Here is a 23,748-nt window from a genome sequence, read left to right as displayed (position 1 = left end):
GTACTAACAGCTACTGGTGACTCAGTCACTTTGTTTACATGTTGGTACAGTAAGTGAGAAGAAGAAAGTGTGTGAGTGGGAATGACTGGTCTTTTTTGTGGTTGCCTCCTTGGCAGATCTCTGCGCTGCTCAAGGACAATGAAAAGATTCACGACAGCCCTGCAGCCGCCCCCACTGATGAGGACTCAGAAATCAAGAAAATCAAAAAAGTAAAGCACATGATTGAAAACTGTGGCTACATTTTTAGAGTTTCTTTGGATGCTGGGAAATTAACTATGGCCTTTCAAACTCCAGGTCCAGAGCTTCCTGCGAGGCTGGATTTGCAGAAGGAAGTGGAAGACAATCATCCAGGATTACATCCGCTCGCCCCACGCAGAGAGCATGAGGAAGAGGAACCAGGTGGTGTTCAGCATGTTGGACTCGGAGGCAGAGTACGTCCAGCAGCTTCATATCCTTGTCAACAACTTCTTGAGGCCCCTCCGCATGGCAGCCAGCTCCAAGAAACCGCCCATCACCCACGACGACGTCAGCAGCATATTTCTCAACAGGTTGGATCCTCTCGTCCCACAAAGAACTTGCAATCATTGTTTTATAAAATGTTATCATCTTAAAAGGTACCGGTGGAGTTTGTAGTTTATTTACAGGCAGTAGAGCTCAGGGCAATTTATTTGTGGTTGGATTTAAGTTGTTAAAGTTGTGTAAGCGTTGTTTTACTGATTGGCAATTTGCAACCGGAAAGGGGTCATGAAAAAATTAACTGCTTGCTGGTGAACTTATCTAAAAAGCAGAAGAAGAAGAGAACCAGAACTGCAACTGGGCAGTGCAGAAAATTTTAGTCCCTGCTGTGGTTTTCTAAAAGGATATTCATACAATAAGACTTTTGTCCACTGACACAAACAAAATTCAACAGAAAATCAAAGTTGCGTGTAGTGCCGATGCTTTGATATGGATCAAATGATCAGTGAAGAAAGATATGATGACATTGTTAAATAATAAAGAAACATATTTTCTCAACATGTAAACTGAAGTTAACTAAAATATCAGCAGTAGGGTGTCAATTGCATCATCTAGACAAACAATAATTCCCTCATATCAGCATCAAGGTTCCAGATTGAGTTTTTTACCCCTTTAGACCAATCTTCAGCCAGTCACGCAGACAATGAAGACATTAATCTGCATGCGCCCTTATTGGCCGATTCAAAATCCACCCACAGTCCTCTCAGCACATCGATGCTCAAAGCCTGCACACTCGTGTTCTCGTACACAGAACGTGGTGTCAGAGCTGTTCTTTTCTTCACTTCACTGGGTGTTGGTAGATTGAACAACACAAACTCTGTATTTGTTTTCAGAAGATAATCTGTTTTTCTTTTTTCTTTTCAGTGAAACAATCATGTTTCTACATCAGATATTTTACCAGGGTCTAAAAGCCAGAATAGCGAGCTGGCCAACATTAGTGCTGGGTAAGAAATGTGTCATTTCACTAAAGGAGATGGGGAGAGACTCCGTTAGGTTGTGGCGATTACAGTACCTTGGTATTGATCTCTCAATAGCTGACCTGTTTGATATCCTGCTGCCCATGCTGAACATCTACCAAGAGTTTGTGAGGAACCACCAGTACAGCCTGCAGATCCTGGCTCACTGCAAGCAGAACCGAGACTTCGACAAGCTGCTGAAGCAGTACGAGGCCAAGCCCGACTGCGAGGAGAGGACCCTGGAGACTTTCCTCACCTACCCCATGTTCCAGGTGAGGTCATCTGTCTTACTGATATACACAAAAAATGAAGGCAGGGCCCATTAGTTTGCTGCATAGCTGCAGCCTGGAGACAGGTGTTCACGGCTCTCAAAGCCACTCTGGGCCAAGTTGTTCTCTCCATTTAGATATGTTACCCTTGAGCTATATAATTCAACAAGTAAATACCAGTTAGCTAAAGCTATGCCAATGAAACACAGTTGTAGCTGTCTGTAAAGCAGATGGCCTCAAAGACCTGCTTCCTTCCTGAGACATTTGTGTGTTTTTGCTCACAATATCCCTGTAGTGTCTTCGTGCCTATAAAAAAGCAGATCTCAGGCTTCCACAATGTCTCCTTTCTGGCACGCATGCAGTTTCCTCTCAGCTGGGGCCTACTGCAGGCTGTGCTGTGTTGATAACACATTTTGCTGACGAGTTTAAATTGTGCTCTCCACTGATCTTCTTCTCATTAGAGTGCATACACGCCAGCACATGTGTATTCCTTCGTGTACATCTTTGTTGTTGTTACATTTATGCATTGCATGCTCTAATATTTGAGTGAGACCCTGCTGCTATCTTGTTGTCTTGCTATTGTTTCTCTTTAGATTCCCCGATACATTCTTACACTCCACGAACTTCTGGCCCACACACCCCATGAACATGTTGAGAGAACCAGTCTGGACTATGCCAAATCCAAGCTGGAGGAGCTTTCCAGGTACTTTTGTGGATTGAAAGTATATATTCTAATATTATTATATAATATCAATGGTATACTAACAAAAATCAAAACAATTTTAGGGGAATATCAAGTAAATATTGAGGAAACTATTCTTTTTCGACCCATAATAACATGCTGAGGTTGTACCATTGAACCATAAGAAGTATCTGCTCAGCAGACTGTAAGAGACGGAAGTCACAGTAGGCAAAGTATGCCAAGCCTATTGCACACAAAAACACATATCTGAAAGGGATTATTTTATTACCTTTATTAAATATGATTTATCTCATTATACATCTACCGTATCAACAGTCAGTGGACAATTCTAAGAGAGAATTTAATAAAATCTTTGTAAATCAAATGGAAGACAATTTTTTAAAATAAAACAAACAAATACAAAATAACATTCACAGTAATACTTCTTGTGTTTCTTGCATTCTTGTGTCATTCTTTCCCCTAATGTGTCCTACTGGATCATGTACTCATGTTCTCTGTTGATAGAATCATGCATGACGAAGTAAGCGAGACCGAGAACATCAGGAAGAACCTGGCAATAGAGCGCATGATCGTAGAGGGCTGCGAGATTCTCCTCGACACCAGTCAGACGTTTGTAAGACAAGGTGGGAGCTGCCTTCAAGTGCGTTTTTTTCAGATCCCACCGAAGAAACCTCCAATTCTACAGAAAAGCAGATATGCAGCAGAATGATTTCCTGTCCTTCCTTACCTTTCTGACGGCCCGATCTCAAATCTTTAGGCCTGTATTGCGCGGCACATTGCTCTCTGGGGAGCAATGTGTACACGACACGAGGATTTTAAAGTGGAATTAGACTTTTCAGCGGCAAACTGATGATGAATCTGGGACTGTAAATGTCACAGATCCCCAGCAGGCCTTGATGGGAAGAATAGATGGGAGGCAGATATTGTAGATTATCTAATCCTTAGCGTCTTGTGTGACTCTTTATGTATTTATATGTAGAAGAGGGCAAGACAATTTCACATTGCTTATTTATTTTTTTCAGTTTATCCACTTTATCCCAGTTTTTACTCCTTTCTCTTTTCTTTTCAAATCCCTGATATGCTTGCACTTTTATTCCACTTAAAAACTTAAAACCCTTTTTCTATCCCCACATACAGGGTCTCTCATCCAGGTGCCGATGAGCGAGAAGGGCAAGATCACCCGTGGGCGACTGGGCTCTCTGTCTTTGAAGAAGGAGGGCGAAAGGCAGTGCTTTCTCTTCTCCAAGCATTTAATCATCTGCACCAGGGGTTCTGGTGGAAAGCTTCACCTTACCAAGGTGAGCCTGTGCTGCTGAGCTAGCACTGGAGCTACTCCTTATTTCAAACAACATGTCTTACGGCATGGCAAAGAAAAAAATACAGAAACTCTTTTGGCTAAATTAAACGGATTAACTGAAGCTGAAAGCTACAGGGATGGCGATGTCATAAGTTTTTTCAGTGGCAATGATCGCTGGAGCCCCATATACTCGTACAACCCTGCACACACACAAACACGCACATTTAACAGCAGATTGATGTCAGTATTACTCAATATTGCAAAAGAAAATTAATTGGACTTTAACATGACACCAAAAAACTTGATGTGTATATAATTACAGTGAAACCAAGGTCTTCTTGTGCGACGTTTTCAATAAGGAAACCTGCAATAACTTAATTATTTTTGGAGTCTTGAGCTTTACATTGATTTATCAGCTACCGTTTATTAATGCGTTAAGCACTGAAACATTATCATTCATTTGCAGTCTTAATTCTATGAGTCTAATTTTGGTCTTTGTCAACTTATGACAGAAATATCTGGCACTCTACTGCTAAAAGGTCCATATTTTAACCAGGTAGTTAATTATTATTGTCCAGGTAGCCAGTTCATTAGTAAAATCAAGTTGCCCTCACGCAAACCAAAGAGATTCACCGGAAAGAATACGGATTTTAAGAATATTGGTTGGATGTATTCCATGTTGCTTTCAGAATGGAGTCGTCTCGCTTATAGACTGCACTCTACTGGAGGACCCTGAGGTGACAGACGATGAGAGTGAGTGCTTCATTCAGCTTGCAGAGATAAGCATGTATACATGTATCATGTGTGCTAATGTATGTAACATATTTTCATTTAATAATTCACATTTGTGAAAAAGAGGCAGTCAGTGCCACTAGAAAGGAATTCAGACTCTAAACAAATACATTTTAAATGATGACTGATGTATCCTATTTTTACCCAAATGTTGACATTTGAGTCTAATTTTAGTTTCTTGTCCAGTATAAATCCCTTCAATGTCTGCCTTTTTATGTCTTTACTGTTAATGTCCAAGTATTCATAGAGAAAATTACATCCAGTCTTTGTGTTTGCCTCAAAGCCAAATCAGACAAGAGCGGCCAGGACTTGGAGCACCTGGACTTCAAGATTGTTGTGGAGCCAAAGGACAGCCAGTCATTCACAGTCATCCTGGTGGCCTCCTCGAGGCAGGAGAAGTCTGCGTGGACCAGTGACATCAGCCAGGCACGTCAACACGCATCACAGTCTCAAGCACTGAGACGAGAGGCCGGGGATGTCGGCGGAAAGCCTGCGCGTTACAGCAGCCACTAATGTTTCCTCTGTCCTCTCTGTTTACTTCTACTGCATCGGTCTCACAGTGCATAGACAACATCCGCTGCAATGGGCTGATGATGAACGCCTTTGAAGACAACTCCAAAGTTACAGTGCCGCAGATGATCAAGTGGGCCTTGTCTTTTTTTACAGTGTATGCATCTCTTTGCGGCTTTTTTTTCTGGCACTTATTTCCACTGTCCTTTAATGTCCTGAGCAGATCCGATTCAAGTCTGTACTGCGACGACGTGGACATCCGCTTCAGTAAGATGATGAACTCCTGTAAGGTCCTGCAGATCCGCTACGCCAGCGTTGAGCGCCTGCTGGAAAGACTAACTGACCTCCGTTTCCTCTCCATCGACTTCCTCAACACCTTCCTACACTCCTATCGCGTGTTCACCACCGCTGATGTGGTACTAGACAAACTCATCACCATCTACAAGAAGCCCATCAGTGCCATCCCTGCTCGGTGAGTTGAGTTACATGTGGAAAGATCCATGTTGTTCAAGACAGTAAGAATAGACAAAAAAAACGTATTAGATTTGTTTGTCATCCCTCCACACTTTATGTTGCAGAAAGATGAGATTGATCTAAATCCAGTGAAGCTTTGTCATTCTCACATGCAAGGATTGTGCAAGAGACAAAGAGCTTGCAAATTGAACTTTTAGATTTAACTGCAGCAATAACAACTTCTGTGTCCTTCTGTTTTTGATCACAAATGTGTTTATTTTATTCACATATGCTGAAGGTTAGTTTCACATCAGGAACTCTCACAAACAGCATACAACCAGAATACACCAGAAACATGGAGTTGTCAATGGGTGAGAAATATGATTTCAGGAAAGTTGCATTATTATGAATATTACATTTTTAAGTGGACACCTGATGGATGACCATGCGCTGGCTGTGGTGTTTGTTATGTGATAGAAAGATAGATAAACATGTAGTTTATTGTCCGTTTCTTGCAAGTCCAAGGTCATGTCGAAGAGTTGATTTAATTGAGGAGTGTTCGGAGGGTGAAAAGTGAGTCCGGTGCTCAGGGATATTTGTTGTATTCATTCCATGTGGGAGAATTCATGTACATCAACTAATCTAAATGGAACTGGAACAGTGAAGTCCAGGGTTCTTCAAAGCTTTGTTTCATCCTTTTGGAAATTTGTTTTGATGGTTAGTGTGACCACAGAAAGGAAGCAAATGGAGCTGTAGATAAAGACAGGCTCTCGGATGTTCCAGTATCCCGATTTGTGTGTTTTACTGTATGTGTGCGTGTTCAGTGATCAAAGGCAGTAATTGGGCCCAGTCTCTCCCGCCTGTCTGGGAGCATCACAACTGGGCTCTGTCGCTCTATGGCAACCAACCTCGCTGCTGCAGGACCCCACCCTCCCCTGCCCCATCTCCTCGTCTGCAAAGATCCATAGTGTGAAATTGACAAAGTGTTGCAGAGGGGCTAACTCACCGCTCCGCAGGCCTGGAGCGAAGGACCCCACTGTGGGGTTCATATCACAGGGAGCTCCCCATGCCCACGCCCAGTGGCATGCTCTCCCGTGGCGCTTGTCATGTCACTGTGAGACACCAACACTTGGCTGCTTGTGTCAGCAGCGGTCATGCGCACTATCACTCTGTGTGCTATTTATGGGAACCTGTGAGGTCGCCAGGAGGGTGGCATGGAGAGGTTTTCTGCAACACTGCAGCCTTTATCCTGCTGTAAAACAACGCTCCAAAGAGACTCCTGGTTGCTGGGACGACTTGGGTCGCATAAATTATTTAGGAGGTGTTTTAGTTCATTCATAGTCATTCTTTCATCACAGAAAATAGTTCCCATGTAACCAAAATATGTCCTGGATTCAAACGCATATTTCCTCTCCTCGATGCAGGTCCCTGGAGTTATTCTTTGCCAGCAGTCAGAACAGTAAACTACTGTACGGAGAGCCTCCCAGCTCGCCCAGAGCCAGCAGAAAGTTCTCCTCCCCACCTCCTCTGGCTATTGCCAAGAATTCATCACCAAACCGCCGGCGCAAGCTCTCCCTCAACATCCCCATCATCACTGGGGGCAAAGCGCTTGACCTGGCTGCCCTCAGCTGCTCCTCAAATGGCTATGCAAGCATGTACGCCATGTCTCCATTCAGCAAGACCACCTTGGACATCAACAAGCTTTACGTGTCCAGTCCCATCTCGAGCAAAATCACTGATGAGGGGGAGGACAAGAAGGACAAAGTGGAGGATACATCAGTGACCAAACAAGGTGAGTGAATACGAGCCATCACCAAGGTATTCCAATTTGGATTTCAAGGAATTAAGACTTTATTGATGATTTTATTTTGATGCAGATCTCTCTGTACGAGAAGAAACTGACAATGATCCAAACCAGAGTGATGAAGGGGACCAGGAAGCCTCTCCCACCAAATCCCCAACCACGCCAAAAAACATCAAATGCAAAAACCCCTCAGGTACGTGTGTGTCCCAAACTGGAACAGTGATATAGTGAAGACGGTGTACGTCGCTAAACATTTAGCCAGTTTATTAGAGCCCTCTGTGACGAAGAAGCAGGCCTAACTGCATGGCAAACCGTTTCATTTGTATTATTTGTAATGTGTATTAGGTCTGGAAAATGGCCACAATTTATAGTGAGCAAGTTATGGGATGGTTTGATTTGTATAAAGAATTATGCTTTCACAATAGTTAATTGATAGATAATGTGTATGCAAAAACAAACAGAGAAACAACCTGCCACAGTGAAGTGAAATTTATACTGAATATAAACTAGTGGATGGTGATGATCACGTGGGGAAAGCCTATGCTTTGCTTCTGTAGGTGTGAGGAAAACTTTTGTCATATCATAAAGAGCGTGTTTTCCCTTCCACCCCCACTAATGAGGCTGATTCACAGGAGACAAGATTATCTCTGTCTTCTAAATCTCATGACAAAATCACACAATGGAGTTTAAAGCAACCAATACTGTGGAGAATTAACTGAAATTGTAAAGCAGCGAGTGCTTAGCTGCTTATAGTCAGTCCCCAGTTCCCAGGATTTAAACATAGCAGGCTGCAGAGAATCTGTTGATTCTTCTATTATGCTGATATTTGGTGGCTATATTTAGCTGCAACCATCTTGAATATCAAAGCCTGTTGTAAAGAGTCTGGAGGGAAACTCTAATGTTGGCTCATAGTGCCTCCTAGTGGATGTTTTAACAACAAGAAGGAGGTCATTCTGCAGTCAGTAAATATTTAGTTAATGATTAATGATGCAAAGAATAAACTACTAACACTTTTTTGTCAAAAAAAGATGTCCCTCTTCAAAATAACTAGGAAATCATATTTGCTTGCCAGCAAAATCTTGCAAGTGTCACATCGGTTTTCTCTTTGTTTTGGTTATTTTCACCTTTTGTGTAGAATTCTCCCTTTTTTCCTACAACAATGGCATGGTGATGTCCTCCTGTCGAGAGCTGGATAACAACCGCAGTGCCGTGTCTGCCGCCTCTGCCTTTGCCATTGCTACGGCGGGGGCCAATGAGGGCACACCGACCAAGGAGAAATATCGCCGGATGTCCCTCGCCAGTACTGGTACAAACATCTATTTACTGTTCCATTAGGGCTAGGCTCCAGTTTCAGCCAAAGGTGAACACATTGGTTACGTTAAAATTGTACCATGTCAGCTCAACTGATATTAGATTTATGGGACCTATTGATTCTTTTCGCTGCCAAAGTTGTACTGTATCATATTGATGAGTGAGTGATGCACTCACCGATATTTTTTCTGCAGGTTTCCCAACAGATCAGAGAAATGGAGACAAAGAATTTGTGATCAGACGAGCAGCAACCAACAGAGTCCTGAATGTTCTGAGGCACTGGGTGTCCAAACACTCTCCGGTAAGCGTCTCCAATACATTTAAAGGCCCAGTTATAGCCCCAATTCCTGTTGAAAACTACCATAGTCTATCAATGCATCTACTATGTATGAACAATCTATTTTCAAATTGATTCTGTACGCAAAATGTTTTACCAGTGAAACACATTTCTGCATAATGTTTGTCTGTGTTGTCTGTGTTACTGCAGAGAACCCAATACATTTCAGGATTAATAATATAAAACTTGATTTCTAACTGCCAATCAGTCCCAAAATAATAATGTGACATGAAATAAAATGCAAACTCATGTCCCAGGACACCTTTGGCCACCACATAGCCAGTTGCTGAATGTATCGTATCCATGTGCATCATCTGATTTGTATTTGCCAAAATGTGCTTTGCAAAACCAGTTTTCATCACATAATAAGTTTCACAGAGATGTATTTCTTTGTGGACGAGGTGTAACAGACAACTAAGCAATGATTGGTTTCATGAAAAATAGATATTTTTTATGTAATCTAAAAAGCAGAGAATATCAGAAGTTGGGGATTGATGTTGAAATAGTTTTCAAACCACTTTTATGTTTGCCGTCTGTTGCTTCTGCAGGACTTTGAGAACAACAATGAGCTGAAGACAAAAGTTATTGTCTTCCTGGAGGAGGTGATGCATGACCCTGAGCTGTTGACCCAGGAGAGGAAAGCAGCTGCCAACATCATCAGGTACTGTGTTGTGCGTTTTTATTGTGGGAATATTTTATACAGTCGAAATTTGAAAGAACTAGATTGTAGAATTACATTGACCTCTTTTTTCAGGACTCTAACTCAGGAAGACCACGGCGACAATCAGATCACCCTTGCAGACGTTACGCAGGTGGTGAGTTAAGTCTGCGTTTAATAAATGTTTAGTGTGGAGGTTTTTAAACTACTGAAAAAATAATTTAAAAAAAAAATAATTAAAAAAAAGCGCAAATATATGCAAGAAGCATGCACATTACACATTATTGCTTATTTCCCTCTAATGGCCCCTAGTGCTCTCTTCTTTGAAACGGTTCAAATATTAAAATGTCGCGGCATCTAGGTCCAGCTCTCATACACTAAGAAAGCAAAAAATGAAATACACCGAACCATTGCCCAGTCTGAAGAAAACTTTGATGCTTAATACTGTTTTGATGTTTTCGGGCTCTTTTGTTTCTCTTAGATGGGTGAATGGAAGGTCGAGCAATTTGAGAGTCACTCTGCGTTGGAGATCGCAGAACAACTCACTCTGCTGGATCACCTGGTGTTTAAGGTCATCCCATATGAGTGAGTGCCCTCACATCTTTGCTGTGGTCAAAAGCAACGCTCGGACCGATCCAGTGTTTAAATAACTGTTCAATCTGTTTAAAGGGAATTCTTTGGACAAGGCTGGATGAAGAATGACAAAAACGAGAAGACACCGTACATCATGAGAACAACAAAGCACTTCAATGATGTATGTCCCAATCAGCGTGTACCTTACACATCTCCCGTGTTAATGATTGTCAAATGATAATATTAAGTATTTGTTTCTCCCTTTCCTTTGCAAGATAAGCAACCTTATTGCCACGGAGATCCTGCGCTGCGATGACGTGGTCCCTCGGGTGTTTGTCATAGAGAAATGGGTGGCAGTAGCAGACATCTGCCGCTGTCTCCACAACTACAATGCCGTGCTGGAGATCACCTCCTCCCTCAACCGCAGCTCTGTCTTCCGTCTCAAGAAGACTTGGCTCAAGGTTTCCAAGCAGGTGTGTATCTCCCTGAGTATGTTTTTTTTTAAAACATTTTTTCCCCAATGTGCTGCACATTACTATCATCAACTGGGCTCTTGATATCCCTTTCTTCAAGACAAAAGCCTTGATTGACAAGCTGCAGAAGCTGGTCTCATCAGAGGGGAGGTTCAAAAACCTGAGAGAGGCTTTGAAGAAGTGAGTTTGGGTCAAGGACATAGTTTTGTAGTTGATCACTAAAACAAGCTTGCAGTACAACTGGGTGATGGGTGCATTTGTTTCCCTCACCAGTTGTGATCCTCCGTGTGTGCCCTATCTGGGGATGTACCTCACAGATCTGGCTTTCATTGAGGAGGGAACGCCTAACTACACTGAGGACAGCTTGGTCAACTTCTCAAAGATGAGAATGGTGAGACCCGAAGCATTGCAGAGTTTGTACACACGTGTGTTTTAGTTGTACATCTTAACATCCTGCTCCTAATGTTTTGTTTATTAGATTTCTCACATCATCAGAGAAATCAGACAGTTTCAGCAAACCGCATACAAAATTGACCTGCAACCAAAGGTAAATGAATAACAAAACTGTTGACGGTCCTTTTGGCTCATTAGTAAATGCTATACCAAATTCAGAGCTTCAAGAGCTGATCACAGATATCTGCTCCTCGGGCACAAGAGATAGAGTCAACTTGATGTATAGAGAGAAAAATCTCAAGTTAGTCTGAGTGAGTTTCACAATACATTTATCTTATAAGAGCCTCTATCCTCAATCCCGAGACACTGGTTTGTTATATTAAATGCTATGATTTCATCAAACATGTTGGTTTCAAACCTTTTCAACCTATAAGGGTAATCAATCCAGTTAAAAACATGCTTCTTAGTTTCTTATTTTATTAGATGGTTTTATATTACATAAATGTTGTTTTTAATGCATTTCCGTCCTATTAACAGTTATGTGTTGTAGCCACCAAAATGTGCAAAATTTCGTGTTGAAAATCCATTTTAACAAGACAAAATTCCTAAAAACTTGCTTTTGTTTTATCTTCCAGGTAGCCCAGTATCTGCTGGACAATAGCTTTGTTCTGGATGAAGAAAGCATGTATGAAGCCTCTCTCAGAATTGAGCCTAAAGTGCCCAACTGAAGTTGGTTATCCACATTATTTCCTCTGGTAATATTACACATAAATTAAGGAACGCATCAGCTTGTGTATGGTTGTACATGTTTAAGATATCGGAACTTCTGTACAGTACATGTTTAAGGTTGTTTGACACAATATATTTCAGTTTTCAGTGTATATTTTTCATTTATTACTGTTGCCATGACGCAAACTGCTTTAAGGTTTCTTTTTTCAAGCATAATAACAGAGGTCCCTTTGCCTGCACGTAACTGTGTCTTCTTAGTGACCAATGACATTATTTTGCATTATCTCATTTCAATCAGGACAGACTAATAAGACAGATAATTGACAAACATTTATTACACAGTATAATATTGCAATCGTGCAGAATCTTTGGCGTTTGGACTCCATCCTAAGCCGGGATAATAAAGGGGCCATGATGCCAAGTTCTGCTTGGCCGAATCCCCCCAAAAGATGAATTTTATGTGCATAAAATGAACAGTGTCTAATCTACTGCCGCCGCAGCGTCCTAAGAAAAGGAGACATAATCACGAGAGAAATGGTTTTCAACATCACTTAGACAAGCTAGCCGGAGTAGCCCCGGTGACTAGTAAAGCGAAAAACACCCACTAAAGTGCCAAGCTCGAACTGGTCACGTTAGACCCGGAGGCCACAGGGGTCTCGTTAGACCCGGAGGCCACAGGGGTCTCGTTAGACCCGGAGGCCACAGAGGTCTCGTTAGACCCGGAGGTAACAGGGGTTCGAGGACACCAGAACCAGTTATGTGCATGACTTAAGGGTAGTTGTTTCCAAAACTCGTTGATTTTTTTTGCAATAGTCAAGCGGTCATGATAGACCCGGCCGCAACCAGCGGTCACAATAGACCCGGCGGCCACATGGCGGTTACCTATCCCATTGAAACCCCTAACAAACTGTCAGTAGGCTTCAGCTCCTGGCCAACGATGCGGTTGTGGCTCTTGGGGAAACCCAGGCGCCATCCCTGCTAGCTGCACAGAAAATCTATGGCGAAAAGCCTCGCTATTACGCACTCTTGTCAACATGCCACGAGTGCAGTTTGGCTTTAGGCTGGAGCATAGCTCTGCAACGCGGCTGAGTCTTTACGCACAGTTGTCGATGAACTTTTTCATTTTTCTGCTTGTTGCCGAGCAGTTCCCCGCCAGAATAGGTGGAATAACGTTTTATTTTTTTCTCGAAGCTAACACAAAGAATGGCATCTTTGTGTAAAAGTTGGTTTGTTCTTCATCTTTATTTATTTTCACCTTCCTCTGACATATTTATCCCATATTCCAGCCGCAAATTGTACACCACTCGATCGGCAAAACAACGTTTGCGGAGATCTCCCTCCATGAATTGGAGGTCACTTGCACGTTCTTATAGTTCGCAAGTAACGTGTTGTATGTAAGTGGTCATGTTTCCGTATCTATTCTGACGAAGCGCTTCGATTTGGTTCAAGTAGAGGTGTCGCCGACGGGCGGGCAGAGCTGGGTGACCCAATGCCGCACGGATAACGAGACTGTCGCTGGCAACCCTGAGCAGGAATTCCATCTACACCAGGAACTATTTTACCGGGACTTGTTCCGTAGCAGGACTTCCTGAAAGCTTCCTGTCCATATTAAGTTTCTCTTACTAAATTTCTTACTTTGAACTTACTTTGAAACCCAACACACACCTAGGCTTGGGTATCGAGTATCGAGGATCGATTGGAATTGGGACTAGCTTTGCGATTTATCCGTAATCGTTCAAAAGTTTTAATTCGATTCCTACTTTCGATTCTCAGTCCGCCGACCGGAAATAGAAACTACTGAACACCAACGAAGAAGCGTCCACCGGAAGTGTTGGCACAACAGCGCGATCGAAAGTAGATAGCGTGCATCGGCGGTCCAAAGTGTGGTTACACTTTTCGAAACAAACCCGAAAACTTGGCAAACTGCAACATTTGCAGCCAAATTGTTTCATGCATAAGAGGGTGCACGTCAAATATGATTAAGCACCTCCGAGGTCATGGAGTGGAAGTAAATGTGTGCCCCATCTTTAACGCGCTGCACCAACCGTCCTCCGCTGCCTCTTCCTCTGGCTCCAAGAGTTAGCCCATCAGTGGGAGCAAGGTAACGTTTAAGTTAACCTGCAGTATCTTACACTCATGTGTAAATGTGTTTTGTGAGGTTTCAAAAATAAAGCTCTTGAGGAAAGTGTACCCCTGTTAAAATATATTCATAATTTATAATGTTTATACAATATTCAAGTTCATAGTTTGATATTTATATTGTAGTTGAAAACAGCCCTGTTAGAAATTCATAGTAAAGTTAATAAAAAGTAAAAAGTTCATAGAATTAACATTGATGGAGAAGGTCAGAGTATTTCCTTCAGAAAGACCCTTGGTTAGCTAGCTCATTTAAAATATCTTAAACTTAAACTTTTTTGACCCTGCCTCTTAAAAGAATCGGAATCGAGACAAGGAATCGGAATCGTTCAAATTCAAACGATACCCAACCCTACACACACCCAATTGTGATACTTTCCTATTATTGCTAGTGGTCCTGCTTGTTGTGTATTTATTTATGCTATACATTGTCTATCATGGCCCATAATTTGAATATTCACAGTCATTGTCCAGGTATAGCCATTATTAGGCTATACTGATCTTTTAGCAGAGCCGTTCCCTTGTAGTCAAGTCGGTGAATACTTTGGAAACTTTACGGTACTGGTTGTAGCATCATACTCCCCTCAGGCTAGGGCTGCACGGTATGGCCAAAATCCACATCACGGTGTTACGAAACATTCTGACGGTATCCCGGTATATCGGGGTATTGTTTTTCCAAGTAAACACATTCATTGACCCTGAAAACGACCGGCTACCCGAACGCTGGCCAACATTCTTGAAACTGGCCGGTGAGTTAGTTTGTTAGCATGTTAGCTTGTTAGTGTGTTAGCTTGTTGTGGCTGCAAACAGCCTACCCGAACAGCTGTTCACGGCTCAGCTACCCGACAGCGTTTGTTGTGGGTTATTCATGGTTATAAAGTTATCCATGACTCAATCTCAGCACAAAACTACCTCCGACCGCCGGGCGATGTGTGATGACTGTAAAAATAAAATCTGCCGCCTGACGAAGAGCAACTCTGTTGTTATGGTGTAACACCGGTATGAATGGTATGTGAGAAATTCATACCATAGGGAGATCTTATACTAGCCCTATCTCAGTCCATACAATACGTCCCGGTAGACGCCAGCGCTACGTGCTAAACCGTGGAGCGGTTACTTTAAACACCGCAGCATCACCTCCCGACGCGGCGCTAGCATCACATGAAGACGGCCGAATAATGCCAACCGGGGTATCGCTTTTTGTCACAGAGCTTCACCTGAGCGTGTCAATATGTTCGCCGTTTAGTATCTTTACGCCTGCCCGGTGGACGACCCGGGACTGGGGATGCTCCACGATGCTGCTTTCATTGTGAACAAAGTGGCTCCACGTTTCCCAGCGTTGGAAATGAAGTGATGAGTCGTCACCGGCCCGGAGTGGCTGGTAGAGAGCCCGTCCGGGGTGTAGGCCTCTCCGGTTAGCCCGCATAGGTTGTGCTAGTCGCTCCCTCACAGACCTAACGTTAAACCCTTAACAGCACGACTGTTTTATGCCCTGGCTCTTATGAAGCCCTTGTAGTTGCTTCTGAATTATTGTACTTGCTTCTTGTTCTGTACCCTCTGATGAATGCACTTCTGGTCCCTTTGGCTTAAAGCTCCCGCTGAATGAACGTTACGTAAAACATAATGGGCTGCTTTTGATTCACTCATCCTTCTCTGTCCTGGTGCGGTCGGCAGGCAGGGATCGACCCGCTCTCTGCCGGCTGTGAGCTTTACGCACTAACACCTGGGCAGAGGGAAGCTTGGTGCTGGTACCACGCAGCGCTCTTATGTTTAGCCTCAGTGGCGAATGCTACCACGCCGGAACCTCGGCCCGCTCTTCTTTTCTCTGTCTTTACGGGCCCCAACATCACATCCAGTTTCGCAATGCAGAGAGAACCCTTTAAAGGTTGACAGCAATTATGTGATTGGTTTACAGCCACAGCGCCGCCTCTGATGGTCGTATACCCCTGGGTGCAGCCAATCGCAGCTGATTGGATAATTCTGGGAGACCAGCATGTGGCATAAAGGTAGTCTTCCTTCTAGAACTACCGCTTAAGCCCCATACTGTATTGACTTTGCACTTTCTAAGTACCCGTTGGCTGTTGTTCCTACTGAGTTTCTCTGCAACCAATGTAGCATTTTAAAAATGAACCGGCGTCATTTCAGGTAAAACACCACACAGAGTAGAACTGGATATAAAGATACGGATCAATGCTCAGTGAGGCACCAAAAGCATGTCTCAATGATTCCAAAAACAAGAAGGATTTGCATTTTAATTGGTGTTCTCTACTCCAAAGTCAGATGTTATAAAATGTTTTTTTTTTCCGGGATCTACCCTAAGCTTCATAAAAAGTTATAAATAACAAAACTCAATTTTGACAAGAAGGTTACATCACATCATTATTTCAGTGTTAGGGTTGTTTGAATAATTTCATAATTTAAATTGAGGGGATCACCTAAAGAATGAAAATGATGGCGCTCAAGGAGATGGAGAAGAGATTACCTCAGGAAATTGTGGATATTGTTTCTAAGGGCTGTCTTTGTCCAAAGAAATTCTTAGTGAACTCACATTCATACTTTTTTTTAACAAATTAATGTTTATTATCATTGTTAAAAAACATGGTTGATGAGAACAGAACAGGCCTTCATTTATGGTTCAGACTCACACAGTTTCTTTGGTCCCTTGTTGCAAATTCTCCAAAGGCTTTTTCAGTCCACAGGGAGGCAGAACACTCTGCTCAAAGACACATCCTCAATTAGATAAAATTGAGAGTATTTGATGTATCTATGTATTTGTTGTAAAGCAATACCCTCCTCCTCTCTTGTCGCACAAGGCACCAAAACTAATCTTTATCTGTGATAAAAAAGAGACTAAAACTCTTTAGGTTGTTGTGATTTAATGTGAAGTATTTGACATCTGAAATTACTGTTACACTTAAAATATATCAATAGAGTACAGTGACTTCTACCTGTGTCCAAATGTAATGTTTCTTGGATTTTAGTTCAATTCATAAAAAAAAGATCACATGCGTTGGAAAGTGTTGTATCTTCAGGTATGGCATTGATTCTGTTGAGTAAAAGGTTTTGTAATTAAAAGACAATCTGTCCTTTTTGCTGTTCCAGTGATTGTGGAACGTGACTGTAGATCACTCTGTTATATGCATTGCTGTTTAAAACTGATAAAACGTATGTGAATGACCTCTGCCTGCAGCATTCAAGCACTATTTTTGTAGTAGTATAAGAGAGAGTGACTTGCTCTTTATATGAATATATAAAAAGTATTTTGTACTTTGTTGTTAATTCACCTCACTGAGATGTGCTGTACATTTTGTACATGCAAACCTGCATAATTCTCAATGTGAAACAGTGTACTCCTTTCAACGACAAAAATAACTTGTATCTCAAGCTTGTACACAAAAAGCTACAACAGTGTGGTTCTGAAACCATGATTTAGAGATGGCAGACAATTGCAAAGTGTTTTGCATTAAAACTGTTATCCTGTCTGTAACCATTTCTGTTAGCAGGAATATAGTAATGTAGTGCTTATTCTGTAAATATTTGTATGTCATTTTTACGATGTATGTACAGTACACTTTTGAAGCTCATGTGGTAGGCATGCAACACCTTCACAGACCAAATGATAATATATACTTATACTGTATACATGCACATACTCTTATAAAGGTATATCAACGAATAAACATTTTGCTGTTAGCAATACACAGTGGTATGAAAATTATCTTTCAATCCTCGTGTTTCCACACTGTAAGAAATATTACAAGTTTTGTAAGAAAACAAAGGAAAATAAAATAAAAGATAACATACGATGATGATAATAATAACAAACGAACGAACTCCTCTGAGAGTTTAAATCCGATCCATTTCAAAATCTGGCAAGTTGTTCCTGACACCCATGGAAACTACCGGGGCGTGATCGTGCGTCCAGTTTGGTCAATATTGGACAAAATGAAAAATGTTATAACTCCAAGGAACATTGATATTTCTGGCTAGAAATTTTAATTCATGATGCTTGTGTAGGCCTATAAGTACTGCCATGAAAGGATTTTCGAAAAAGTATAGCGCCACCTATTGGCCTAGGTCAATGCAAAATTTCTACAGTCAGATGTCCATTTCCTAGCCCTTTAATCTGATCCACTTCAAATCTGTGAATATAAGCCTTAAGACTGTGATGATAGGTCACCGTGAATATTGGGAGTTTTGGACAAACTTTGTTGCCGTGACGACACCATCCTCGCATGAAAGTTCAAGCACATCTTCTGAGCCTTGGCAAACTCAAAAACTCTTTAAAACCTCTATGAGTGTCCTATGTGATGGCCTTTACAGACCTGATGTGGAGTTTTGGTTCAAAAGTGAAAAATTGCCTGCATAGCGCCCCATGAAAGTTTTCGACGAAGCGGCGCCGGCACCCTGTTTGACATACAAGTACGGTGATTTTTGAGAAAATGTATTACAGAGAGACTTAAAAGAGTCTCTGACGACTATGCTCTAATACAAACAGGAAGTCAGTTATACTTTCTTTAGTATGAATATTCCCTATATTTTTGCAAGAGAGTCACCAATCCTATTTTAGTGACTTTTTGACTTCTCAAACCTATCAGAAAATATAGCTCTTTTGCTAAGCTGTCGGCCCCTGATGCTGGAGGCGTGAGTTCGAGTCCCGAGCAAGCATACTTTTTTTTTGTTGTTCCTTCTCTTTTTAAACGCGTGTCCGGCTGATCTAAAGAACAAAGGGATTCAGTTTACTCTCCTTGCTGAGGTTATTGACTTTGTACACTTTAGAGCAGGTTTGTCAAACTCATTTGAGTTTACTGCCAGATACGGCTGGGGGCACGAACGGAACTAACAGCTGACTGATGCGCTCCGCACTCCGCACTCCTCTGGCGGACGGGGCAGCCATTCGGCAGCGTGAGGTGAATGTAATTTGTGTCGTTTGTATTATATCTTCATGAATGTGTTCATTTGTTGTGTGGTTTGTGCTCAGAAATATTTGTTTCGTTTTTTGGGGTAGGAACTATGTTTACGTGGTTAGTTTCGGGGGGACATGTTTTAGTGTCACGGAGCCACCAAGTATGTTAAGTTTTAAGTAACGGTAAAACTCAGCAACGGGATCATCATTTTAAGGTAGCTTTCACAGTAGTAATAGTTCCTGAAGTAAAGTGTTCTCATTCCCTCTTGGATGTGTGCAGCCAGTGAGGTACGTTTTGTTTAAGGTCTTGTTATATCTGTTCAAAGGCACGAACAGCTAACTGGGGTAGCGAGAGGAGCTAGCGCTAGCCACTCCGCTGGCGGACGGGGCAGCCGGTCAGCCAGCCTGCTAACTACACACCTATGCTTACATCCACATGTACTCAACCAAGTTGAAACGCTTTGGACGGTGAGTGATTACGTTTTCCTTGTGCGTTCTCCAGTCTTACCCACTTACCTAGCGGGGACACTGTAAACATGCTAACAATGCCTCGTTGCTAACAGCTGTTTGAGGAACAATGCTACTTAGTTTGCTACGGAGGTAATTGTCAACATTAATGTGCCTGTCATGATATGAGGCCAGACGTGAGTCGTGTTCCACATTCAAGAGGGTTTTTATTTAGCACAGCCCAGAGCAACTTAAGCTATACGTTAACTTGAACAATAACAACTATACTAGCATACGTCTTTTTTCCCCTGTAAAGCTAACTACGGTAGCTTTACAGGGTGATGACACCGTCCCCCGCAGCAGCTAACTATAACTAGTTCATTGTCTACAATCTGCACGCAGCGTGCGTCTTCAATGCTTTTCAATATGTTACATATATTTAGTTCCCTCACAATGAGCATGAATCTAAGATTAAATGATATGATCAATATGCCCCAAATTCCAATGAAATCATGTATACACGTCAAGCTCTTTATAGAGGGGATACAACAAATTACTAAACTGTAAACAGTTAATATAAGAGAAAAAAATATTTGAATCAAGATAAATGTTTTTCAAAATGTGTGATTAACTAGTTAATTGTCTATAATTGTTGACAGCCCTAATCATATTCTGATAATACACGTTGGTGCTCAAATACTTTCAGATGCCCCGTGCAAAGTCATGCCACCTGTCTGAGGCCATGGGAATGCCACATGGGACACGTGGCTTTCAACTCCAGCGAGGTGGGAATGGCATTTCTTTCTGTATATTTTGTTCTGTCTGCATAATTGTAAAAGACTTCTTCCCGTGTTCTTACAACAGCATTCCATTACATATCGTGTAACTGTCAATGGATGTAATAATTTGGCCTTCTTTTTTTCTTCCAGCACATGGCACAGGTTGGCGTCACCGTGGGCAAGACCCAAGTCGACTGGACCACAGCGGAAAATGATCCTTCCAGAGGAGAAGTAGTTATTTACTTCTACAATGAATGGAAGAGTTACAACTTCCAGATGACAGCTCTCCCCTCATCCTTCTGGGCAACTTGAACATCCGACAGAACTTATGTGACCTATTGCGTTTATTTTCTCCTTTAGCTCTCATTTAAGTATTAAAATTCGCTGTATTTTTGCAAGAGAGGCACCAATCCTATTTGAGTGACGTTTCGAATGTGAAGTTGTATTAGAGCATATAGCTCATCTGCAGAGCGTTGGCCCCTGGCGCAGTAAACAAGGGTTTGATTCTTGGCATGTTAATACTTTTTTTTTACCTCCTATTAAGGTTTTGTACTTTGTACATCGCCCGCACTTATTTAAGAAGACTCCTCATGTGACTTAAAATGTGTTTAATGAATCCAGAATGTTAAATTTGTTCAGTATGGAGGGGCAGTGATTTATTTAGTCATGTTTTACATATTTTGTTTTTTTTACATGACAATATGGTTTGGTACATGGTGAGTTAATGAATATACATTCTAAAGTGCAATGTCCATATGTGAATAAGAGTTGTATACGTTTTTCATAGTCAATATGGTGTGGAAATATCCCTTATGTAGTTGGTCAATAGGAACTATATTAGGCAGTAATAACAGCTAAGGTAATTACAGGTGTATATTTCTGGGAATTAACCTTGATTGAGACTGCATCTATAAGATATACAGGACAAGAAAAAAGCACCGGATGTAAATTGTACATGTGTTGAATCAATTATACAGACGCAATCTGGAGAACGAGACAAGTGTTGCTGTGATGCTTGCGCTTCAGACTCTACCTTTATTTTACAGGAATGCATCTTTTTGTTATCGTGGTCATTGTGCCCGAGACCCGTAACAATTACTCTGCGATCTCCACCAACTGTCTCTGCTACATTTCATTTACTTTTTGCAGGTCTTTTGCAGCTCGGCAACAGCCTAGTGTTGGTGGATTCCGTTCATGAAACCACAGACTCAGGTTTGAATGCCAGCCCCAAGAGTGATTTATTTAGTCTCTTTTTGACCCGCGTGTCCGGCTGACCGCTGCCCCCCCGACATGCAAGGAGAGGCGAAGGCCCGTTCATCGCTGTAGAAAGTAGAACATTCTAATTGTTCTACTTTCTTTACACTGAGCTGCCAGTTTTAAGACTGGACATTGCCTCTTTTTTCAATTGAATATAGCCTAAAATCAAAAGAATCACACTATTATCCAAACGGTGCACTCAAGAAACTCAGCCCAGATTTGCACCACTACAAGCACAATGTCAGCCTCCTCACACTCAGTTAACACCTAACATTTTGGCTGACTGGCCGCTGTGGCTATAGTGGTTTTCCAAAGTTAGCAGCCACTCAGCCATTTCGTTAGCCGTAATTATTGTTGTTGGGAAATTTTGTTGAATTGAATTGAATTTTGCTGTGTATATGTACAGCCCCCTGTATACATATACAAAATGAGCTTTACCAAGTATGTAAAACGCCTTTGGTGTAAATACTAGGGCCGGGACTCGATTAAATTTTATTATCTAATTAATTAGAGGCTTTGTAATTAATTAATCGAAATTGATCGCATTTTAATTGCATAAATATTTGACCTGAGAACAGTGAGAAGTAATTTTTTTCACATGGATTTTTATTTTTGTTCAACCAATTCCAGCAGACAAGTGTAGAAATAGCATATTTAGAAATATAGTACTTTCAGAAATTCAGATAGCCTATAGGTAAGTAGACCTTCTGTAAACTATGTTTTTTTAAGTAGACCAATACTTTCAAGTACATTCAGAACATTGGTTATTTTTTCAGACGTGGACTTAGTTACCCTGGTCCTTAAACCAGTCATCTGGTGCAGTGTGGGTTGGGTGTGGGTCCTTGTACTCGGGTCGGGCTAACGTCCACGCTAGCTGCTAATTGTTTTGCGTTGAGGTGATACTTGAGGCTCGATGCAAATTCCTTGTTGCATAGCTTGCACACAACCATGCTCTTAACGACGCTTCCATCCGTGTGTTTATTATAATAAGATTTCCCATTCACAGGGCCACCCGACACGGTCTCGTCAGCTTCTTCGTTCATGTTTACTCTGGTTTGTTGTTGTCTGAAGTCATGAACGCTAGTTGGTGCTCCAGTATAATCGGTCCTCCGAAACTCATTCAGTGAGAAACGTTCCGCGGTGCAAAAAATAAGTGTAAAAATGCGTAAAAAATGTTTAATGTGTTATTTTTTGTGTAATTAATTAATCTTAATTCACATTGTAATTAATTAATCGTAATTAACGCGCTAAAGTCCCGGCCCTAGTAAATACATATGCAACTCATTAAGACAAAGACAAAAGTACTTTATTGCATACAACTGGTGCCGGGGTATTTTGTTGTCCGTTTAGTCCAGGGGTGTCCAAACTTTATGCAGAGTGCCAAATTTGATAAAGTGAGGATGCCCTGGGGTCAATAGTTCATAGTCAATAGTTCAGTTCGTTAGACGCAATTATTGTTACATTTACATTACATTTCATTTAGCTGACGCTTTTATCCAAAGCGACTTACAATAAGTGTTGTTGGAAAATTGTGTTGAATTGAATTAAGAATTTTGCTTTGTATATGTGCAGCCCACTGTATACATATACAAAAGGAGCTTTACAAAGTATTTAAAACGCCTTTGGTATGAAAACATGTATACATTTTGCTGCATTGGACCTCTTGGTAGAAAGAGTTGCTTTATTCTATCCTATACCTTTGGGATTGATGTCTAGGAGCTTTGTGACAGCCGTGTATAATAACATTTTCTTTGTTCTGTAGTGAACTGTAGTGATTACCATGTTCATACTACCTACTCCACAACTGCCAGATAATGCTCCTACACTTCATAACGTAATCATCAATGGACTGAAACTCAGTACTACATCTGGCATTTCATTCATCACAAGCAACCACAGCTTTATTGGTTCACGCATGCCACCCACCATGAATTTGTTGCTTCTTTATCTTGGTGGTCTTAGCTGCTCAGCATCCCAGAGCTGATGACCTGCTATGGACACCTCAACCACCCTTGGTCTGCTGGGCGGTGAACTGGCTCATGACATGGACCACCGGAGGCCGAGCAGCAACTACACTCCAAGCAACTATCTTTCTACCACTGGGGCCGAATCTTTGGCACTGCCTTCACTCAGAAGAAAAAGACCTTTGAGGACAATTCTGTGAACAAATACATGTTATGATATTGTTTCCTTTTGTGAGGCTATTCGAGATGAAGAGTGTATCTTGTATGGGCTCTGATTCAAAATTATTCACTTTTCAACAAGTCTTGCACTAGTTTCTATTGTTTTTTAATAACTAAAAGTCTTGATTTAATTTAGGTTGACAGATTATCTTTACCAGCTGTTGAGCGTGCTGTGTTTAGAACTACATGGATATAGCAAAATCATTACCGTTTTAATTATATATTTGTATATCATTTATTATATCAACATGAGGTATTATGTCTTT

The 23,748-nt window shown here is 41.5% G+C and overlaps 2 protein-coding genes across 3 annotated transcripts in view; both read left to right on the top strand.

Moving 5' to 3' along the window:
- LOC119195651 (ras-specific guanine nucleotide-releasing factor 1) overlaps positions 1-17,609 on the top strand; it is a 23,427-nt gene extending 5,818 nt beyond the window's left edge. Inside the window, exons 4-27 of one of the 2 annotated variants that reach the window (XM_037450770.2) lie at positions 117-209; positions 295-548; positions 1,381-1,460; positions 1,551-1,744; positions 2,335-2,444; positions 2,949-3,067; positions 3,582-3,742; positions 4,431-4,494; positions 4,817-4,959; positions 5,094-5,176; positions 5,267-5,515; positions 6,921-7,288; positions 7,374-7,493; positions 8,436-8,606; positions 8,806-8,912; positions 9,497-9,609; positions 9,703-9,760; positions 10,088-10,191; positions 10,276-10,360; positions 10,455-10,652; positions 10,753-10,832; positions 10,926-11,043; positions 11,131-11,199; positions 11,681-17,609. In XM_037450770.2, coding sequence (XP_037306667.1) covers positions 117-209; positions 295-548; positions 1,381-1,460; positions 1,551-1,744; positions 2,335-2,444; positions 2,949-3,067; positions 3,582-3,742; positions 4,431-4,494; positions 4,817-4,959; positions 5,094-5,176; positions 5,267-5,515; positions 6,921-7,288; positions 7,374-7,493; positions 8,436-8,606; positions 8,806-8,912; positions 9,497-9,609; positions 9,703-9,760; positions 10,088-10,191; positions 10,276-10,360; positions 10,455-10,652; positions 10,753-10,832; positions 10,926-11,043; positions 11,131-11,199; positions 11,681-11,773 — 3,234 coding nt within the window. In that variant the 3' untranslated portion in view covers positions 11,774-17,609. Of the gene's footprint in view, positions 1-116; positions 210-294; positions 549-1,380; positions 1,461-1,550; positions 1,745-2,334; positions 2,445-2,948; positions 3,068-3,581; positions 3,743-4,430; positions 4,495-4,816; positions 4,960-5,093; positions 5,177-5,266; positions 5,516-6,920; positions 7,289-7,373; positions 7,494-8,435; positions 8,607-8,805; positions 8,913-9,496; positions 9,610-9,702; positions 9,764-10,087; positions 10,192-10,275; positions 10,361-10,454; positions 10,653-10,752; positions 10,833-10,925; positions 11,044-11,130; positions 11,200-11,680 lie in introns of both variants that reach the window. The other variant, XM_037450769.2, reaches the window with a different exon arrangement.
- ch25hl1.1 (cholesterol 25-hydroxylase like 1, tandem duplicate 1) lies at positions 12,598-23,748 on the top strand. Its single transcript, XM_062562988.1, is given in 6 exon segments — positions 12,598-12,683; positions 18,509-18,598; positions 22,944-23,149; positions 23,152-23,314; positions 23,316-23,385; positions 23,388-23,748. Coding segments are annotated over 6 exon segments (708 nt in total). The 3' UTR covers positions 23,481-23,748.

This window comes from Pungitius pungitius, chromosome 6 (genome assembly GCF_949316345.1).
Source record: "Pungitius pungitius chromosome 6, fPunPun2.1, whole genome shotgun sequence".
In the NCBI taxonomy this organism is placed as follows: Eukaryota; Metazoa; Chordata; class Actinopteri; order Perciformes; family Gasterosteidae; genus Pungitius; species Pungitius pungitius.
Note: the sequence above shows the minus strand (reverse complement) of the source record. Positions and strands in the feature narration are given on the sequence as shown.